The sequence below is a fragment of the Octopus sinensis genome, linkage group LG17, assembly GCF_006345805.1.
Source record: "Octopus sinensis linkage group LG17, ASM634580v1, whole genome shotgun sequence".
NCBI classification, from domain to species: Eukaryota; Metazoa; Mollusca; class Cephalopoda; order Octopoda; family Octopodidae; genus Octopus; species Octopus sinensis.
The window spans coordinates 58,983,483-58,990,982 of NC_043013.1; the positions used below are offsets into that span (position 1 = coordinate 58,983,483).

At 37.1% G+C, this 7,500-nt stretch overlaps 1 protein-coding gene across 2 annotated transcripts in view; it reads right to left on the reverse strand.

The window, feature by feature from the left end:
- Positions 1–270: 270 nt before the first annotated feature.
- The window catches only part of LOC115220763 (b(0,+)-type amino acid transporter 1-like), an 80,219-nt gene continuing 72,989 nt past the window's right edge, over positions 271–7,500 (reverse strand). Inside the window, exons 11-13 of one of the 2 annotated variants that reach the window (XM_036510197.1) lie at positions 4,850–4,999; positions 1,497–1,665; positions 271–712 (exon numbers count right to left, since the gene is read on the reverse strand). In XM_036510197.1, the coding sequence (XP_036366090.1) occupies positions 624–712; positions 1,497–1,665; positions 4,850–4,999 (408 nt within the window). In that variant the 3' untranslated portion in view covers positions 271–623. The remainder of the gene's footprint in view (positions 713–1,496; positions 1,666–4,849; positions 5,000–7,500) is intronic. The other variant, XM_036510198.1, reaches the window with a different exon arrangement.

Consider the following 7,500-nt stretch of genomic DNA (forward strand, 5'->3'; position numbering starts at 1 on the left):
CCCTCAATGACCAGTGAACTCAATATGAATGCTCTTATCATTCGTACAATTGTAAGTTCATGTGCTGAGAATGAAATCCCAGTGAGTTGATATTCGAGCAAGGAAAAATGTATGAGTATAGATGATAGGGTGAAGTGTTAATATTAGTTAATGAAATTATGCCATGTTTCAAGTTGTTCAGAAGATTCTTTCACTGAAAAATATTGTTCATTCAATTTTACTGCAGAACAAGTATATCGTTATGTTTAGGCTTTTTTGCCTCATTTTTTTCCCTCCACTTTTCAGTTGAAAATAAACCATAGCTGCTCAACATTTTACACTCAGGCTAAAGAGTCCAACGTTGAGATTTGGTTCAGTATATAATATCTCCAAGAAAATTCCAGTAAAAAGATTAAACACACGCACACAAACACTCACTCACTCTCTCTCTCTCTCTCTCTCTCTCTCTCTCTCTCTCTTTCTCTCACACACACACACACACAGAGTTATCCAGAGAAATTCATTTCATTTTCATATTGTTGAGTATTTGCTTTTTCTTTTTCCCTTTTTTTCTTCCTGAAACTTTCATGGAATTAAAATTTAATTCCAAATGGCAGAATATTTGTTTTTACCAATTTTGATGCTTAAAGCTTGTTGTCTTTGGAATGGTCAGGTGGCTTATATTTTGATGGAGCAACACACGCAAACTTTTGAATAAATTCAGTAAAGGCTTCTGAAATATAGAAAAATAAGTACATAGGATGAGTATAGATGTACACTTGTATATATATTACACACACACACACAACACACACACACACACACACAGATTAAGTAATACTCTCTTTACACTTTTACTTGTTTCAGTCAGCTGACTGCGGCCATGCCGGAGTACCGCCTTTATAGTCGAGCAAATCGACCCCAGAGCTTATTCTTTGTAAGCCTACTAACACAGAGTGTATAGGGTGTTTTTTACGTGTCACCAGCATCCACACCAATGCTGATACATTGGTTTTAGTATCTCATTTCTGCTGTGGTGGGTGTATCTTCTCGAGTATAGAAATGCACCACATATCCCAGTCCTCTGTCACCTCCTTTGTAAGGTTCAGCATTCTAAGATCTCACGGTGATTAAAAAACCGGTATATATAATTGAGGCAGTATTTAGTAAAAATAGCCATCTATGTATTATACTTAAGCAAGGTCGTTGCCAGTGCCACTGGACTGGCTCCTGTGCAGGTGGCACATAAGAAGCACCATTTGAGCGTGGCCGTTGCCAGTACCGCCTGACTGGCCCTCATGCCGGTGGCACGTAAAAGCACCCACTACACTCTCAGAGTGGTTGGCGCTAGGGAGGACATTCAGCTGTAGAAACTCTGCCAGATCAGATTGGAGTCTGGTGCAGCCATCTGGTTTGCCAGGCCTCAGTCAAAGGTGGTGGCCCAAGATGGCCACAGCCAAATGACAGAAACAAGAAAAAGAATGAGAAAAGATAGGTAAAAAAAAAGGCACACTTACCCATGCATGGCAACTGGACTTTGAAGTGGAGAAAAATGAAATAGAAGATAAGTCCTCCGATGATTAAAAGGAAGGCGTAGAGAAAACCCAAATCGGGATTTTGTACAATTGGTGCTACCACCAGATATACGGAGATGATGAGCATTACAACTGGTACAAGGATGAAAACCTTAAAAGAAGATAAAGGAGAAATTTTAAAAATTAATCTTGGTTTCATTGAAAACAAAAGGGATTAGCAGCTGAAAAATTTGATGAGAATTGTAATGCTTTATCTTTTATCGTGTATTTGTTTTAATCATTAGACTGTGGCCATGATGGGGCACTGCCTGAGAGAACTTTAGTTCAATGACGCAACCTCTGTGCTTATTTTCTTAAGCCTGGGCCTTATTCTATCAGTAAATTTTACCAATGTTACATGGATGTAAGCACACCAACACTGGTTGTCAAGTGTATATCTTCGTGCCTCTGTTTGCCCCCCCCCCCTGCTTGACAACTGGTGTTCGTGTTTCCATTCCCATAAGTTATCAGTTTAGAAAAAGAGATTCATAGAATAAGTATCAGGTTTCGAAAGCAAAACAAGTTCTAAGATCAATTCATTGAACTAAAAATTCTTCAAGGCAGTGCCCCAGCATGGCCACGTCTAATAACAAAATCCACTACAGAAAAACTAAATAAAAAGATGTCTAACATGTGTTCTGAAAATGCAATCTATAAACAGAAAAGCAACGACACGCAGAGACACAGCTTGCTTACCGTTGCTCCATCGGTTATGATGGTGAGTGTTCCAGTTGATCCAATCAATGGAAGAGGCTGCACGTGAAATTGCACGTGCAAGTGGATGAGTACACCACAGACATGTGTACCCTTAACATAGTTCTCAGAGCGATTCAGCATAACAAAGTAATGTGACAAGGCTGGCCCCTTTGAAATACAGGTATTACTTATTTCTTGCCAGCTGAGTGGACTGGAGCAATGTGAAATAAAGGGTCTTGCTTAAGGACACATAGCGCTGCCAGGAATCGAACTTACAACCTTACGATTGTGAGCCAAATACCTTAACCACTAAACCACGTTCCTACACAGGGACACAACATGATTTAACGATTAAGAAGTTCGATTTGTAACTATGAGGCACAGACATGGCTGTCTGGTTAAGAAACTTCTCAACAAACGTGGTTTCAGGTTCAATCCCATTGCATGGCATTCAAGGAACATATCTTCTACTGCCAATCCAGGATGACCAAATCCTTGTGAGTTTTACCAAGTTCAATCAGAATCTGAAAGAAGCTCTTCATGTATGTATATATTTGTATGTATGTATATATTGTATGTATGTTTATATCTGTATGTATGTATATATTTGTATGTATGTTTATATTTGTATGTATGTATATATTTGTATGTATGTATATATTTGTATGTATGTTTATATCTGTATGTATGTTTATATTTGTATGTATGTATATATTTGTATGTATGTATATATTTGTATGTATGTTTATATCTGTATGTTTATATTTGTATGTATATATTTATATGTATGTATATATTTGTATGTATATATTTGTATGTATGTATATATTTGTATGTATGTTTATATCTGTATGTATGTTTATATCTGTATGTATGTATATATTTGTATGTATGTATATATTTGTATGTATGTATATCAGTGCTTTTCAAACATTTTGCTGGAGCGGAACCCCAAGAAAAGATTCCACTGGCTCGAGGAACCCCTGTGCAATAATTTAATAGTCTTATGCACACATATCTGCACAGGAGAATTAAAAATTACTGCCGATTTTAGCAGTTTTGTAACTTCTTGCGGAACCCCTGGACTGTACTGGCAGAACCCTAAGGTTCCGCGGAACCCTGGTTGAAAACTACTGATGTATATATTTGTATGTAAGTATATATTTGTATGTATGTATATATTTGTATGTATGTGCTCAGTTCCTTCTTTACTGATCAGCAGGTATTGTCTAAATGATGCAATGCGACATTCAAAGGCTGTTTTCACTGACCTTCTGCCTCTGCCACCATCACTTCATCTCACATAAGAGGGCAACGCCTGGCGGACAGGTGTGACAAAGGTCGATAGACACCAGCAGCTTGCTGCAACCAGCCTCATAACTTCCAGTAAATGTGTTGAGTGCCTTTCTTTCGTTTATCTACTCATTCGTGGGTATGTGTGTGAGTGTGTGTATATATATTTATATATATATATATATAGTTCGATTTGAAAACCCCACTAGAATGGCGAAAGCGCTAATATATGATATATGATATAAGTTATATGATGTATAAAAACATGTAATATACAAATAAATATCTGTAAATATAAAACCATTCGAATTTCTGAGTACCTCATTTCTTCTAATATAAAATACCTGTACATCATCTCCAAACCTAATATATTTATATATATATAAATATATACATATATGTATGTATGTATGTATGTATGTATGTATGTATGTATGTATGTATGTATGTATGTATGTATGCATGCATGTATGTATGTATGTATGTAGTATGTATGTATGTATGTATGTATGTATGTATGTGTGTATGTATGTATGTATGTATGTATGTTGTATGTATGTATGTGTATGTATGTATGTATGTATGTATGTATGTATGTATGTATGTATGTATGTATGTATGCATGCATGTATGTATGTATGTATGCAGGTATGTATGTATGTATGTATGTATGTATGTATGTGTGTATGTATGTATGTGTGTATGTATGTATGTGTGTATGTATGTATGTATGTATGTATGTATGTATGTATGTGTGTATGTACGTATGTATGTATGTATAGGAGAGTATTGTAGATCGCTTGAAGCATTGTGTATTGTTTGTAAAGAATAAAACGTTTTGAATGGTACAACATTCAAAGTACTGGTAGTCAGTACTTTTCTGGCTTTCATGTTCCAAATATTGGCACTAGCACTGGTACTACAAAAGCATTATGAGATATGGTTTTGTTAAATGCAGACAGCTCTGAGTTTCATATTTCCCATAGTCTACAGAAGTACTCTTTTGTTATTCTGACTTTACTCACTGCACCAATGTATGTAAATACTCTCATCGATTTCATATGCATGTGTGTGTGTGTCTCCTCGTCTCAATAACATGATATTTGTAAATGAGCATCCCTGTCATCCAAGCAGTGTTATTTATTCCTAATGTTCCGTGGAAATATATCTGCCCATAGGGAAATATTATCTTGCTTCAAAAACAGGTGAGGATTGGTAACAAGAAATATATCCACGTCTGCATGTGCGTGTATGTGTGTGTGTGTGTGTGTGTGTGTGTGTGTGTGTGTGTGTGATTGTCTACTTACCTTGAAAGGTCTGGGCTCATCTTTCTTTGTAAACCTCATTACTATAAGCGATAAGAAAGCCAGTCCATAGAAAAGCCAGGCAGTAAAACTGAAGAAATCAATTAGTGAAGATATTTCTCCTGGTATTATCATGATCAAAGCAATTATTGCCTGCAGATAAAGCAAAGAATTCAGTATTAGGACAGTTCTAGTACAATAGGATGTTATAATTGTTTGGAACAGACATGGAAACAAAGGAGCTCCATCCATGACGAAGCTGTTCAATTTTGTTTCTTTTATTTCTTTTACCAGTTAATATATTTTTTCTGATACAGATTTTATTTAAAGGTCATTAGAGAGAGATTTGAGATTTGGAGGAGACATGAGGCTCCCTCATTGGTTCCAAAACAGGGCCTGGATATGGCATCACAAATTTCAGCAAACAGAACTAAAACATGAAATACAATCATTCAATAAAACTGGGTAAGATAATTCACTAAACGCTTGCAATTTTGATAGATTTGCATGTTTGGGGAGCAAAAAGTGTACAGTATGTACATCATATGTTACACACATACACATTCTCTCTCTCCCTATTTACATAATCAGTCGTTCATATATCTGAAAATGAGGCACATTCTAAAGCATTATAGCAGAAATATATTTTGTAAGAAGTTAAATGTTACGGGGCTGGTCATAAAGTGACCATTGGTTTCGTACCTATAAAGTGCTTAGCAGCATAGGTGACTCTGATGTATCGCCTCTATGACCACCCATGACACTTCTTTATACATACATAAGACTTTTCTATTTCTATTCCTGAGCGCTATACTAATACATTTGTTTGTTTGTACTCCACCTGCCTTCGTCTTTTGTTTTATTTCCCTTTATATATATATATATATTATATATATATATATATATATATATATATATATATATATATATATATATATATATACGCTTCTGATAGTCGTCCCTTGCCATGGTGGGTGCCTTTCTTACGTTTGTCTACTCACTCCGTGCACTGGTACCTTACAGGTGAGATCCCGTGCAAACAGTTGTGGTGCATCATAGGTACATATGTGTCATCTCATATAACTTGTCACAAGGTATATAATTCTTTATTTGCTGTTTCACTTATTTACATATCAATCCATTTTAGAAGTTGTGGTGTGCTGCACATTTATACAAGGAACTGTGAAGGGGCTTTGAGGCTTTGAACAACACACTACAAGGTGTGTACCTGAATGGTAAATCATTACTTATATATATTGATATTTAGCAGAGGGAACAGAATGACTCAGGGACCAAGAATTTCATGTGTTGGCACTTATCAGCCACAAAACTTTCGGCACTTGAGTCACTCTGTTACTTCTGCTAAATATTAATAAAAATACACATATACCCATATTTTGAGTTCTATTTTCCTTGTTTCCATCGCCATACCTTTGTATATATAAGGTGCAATGGTTTATTCAAGACCTGACCAGAACCATCCAGCTTACTTCCATTCAGCTTTCAAGCCTCACAGCAGAGCTTGGCTCAATGCGGTGCCATCACTTGCAACTGGCACTCAGCTTGATAGTGACTACCAGTGCATTGGCATTTCCTTGAGGCTTGGTCTCCAGATCTGAGAGCCTCATGGATGCTACTTCGGATCCACAGTGGATTCTTTCAGCCTCACTCCACTGTCCTGCCGTCATAGTGCTGACCACTTTCTATGCCACCCTTAACAAGATCATAAATCAGGGCCTAAATGCCACAGGCTTCCCTTTCCAGCTCGAATCTGCAGGGCAAGACTGAGGGGATGGTAAAAGGCTGGATGGTATGACAATTTTCCCGTTTCGTGTTGGTAGGTCCCTCATCTGGGATGCCACAAGCTGTGACACCTTCCCCTGTGTTGTCAGCTACCAGCCCAGGCTCTGTTAGTTGTCAAGCTAAGAAAAACAAACCGTCAAAGTATAGGTCACTCTCTGACAGGTTTTATGATCGAGCCTGTGATAGTTGAGACCTCCGGTGTTCTCGGTCAGGACAATCCATCCTTCAAAAACTCCATGCTTCCTGAAATTTGTGAACACTACTCTTGAAATATATATATACACACACACATGCATATATGCATACATATACGTACATATATATGTGTGTGTGTGTGTGTGTGTGTATGTATGGGTATAGGACGTCAAAAAACGTAAACAACATGAAATACGCAGACGAACTTGGCTATGTGAACAACGAGAGGAACAAATGGTAAACAAGACAAGTAACATAAAGAACAACCCTTCATCAGTTGTTGGCTGTCCATCAACTCCTCATTTCGAGCAATTAACAACAATATGAGGCTTCGAAAGGCAGTTGCTCCCGTGAACCAAAATAAAATTTGGGATTTGTGGAGGGTCAAAGTTGGTAACAAAAGCAGGACAGTGGAGACATATAACAAGCCAAACTTCGTAAACAACGGAAGATATATCACAGTCCTGTCCAAGAGGTAATTGAGATTTGTCTTTACATGTTCAGCCAGGGCAGGTTTGAGTCATCTGTTACTTATTGATATACGACTTGGCATTAACAGGACATAAAAAAGAAACTTTTATTGTGTGTCTGTTAAAGATTTTACTGTGTCTATGGGTTCTAGTGGTTAGGGTGTCAGCATCATGATCGTAAGATTG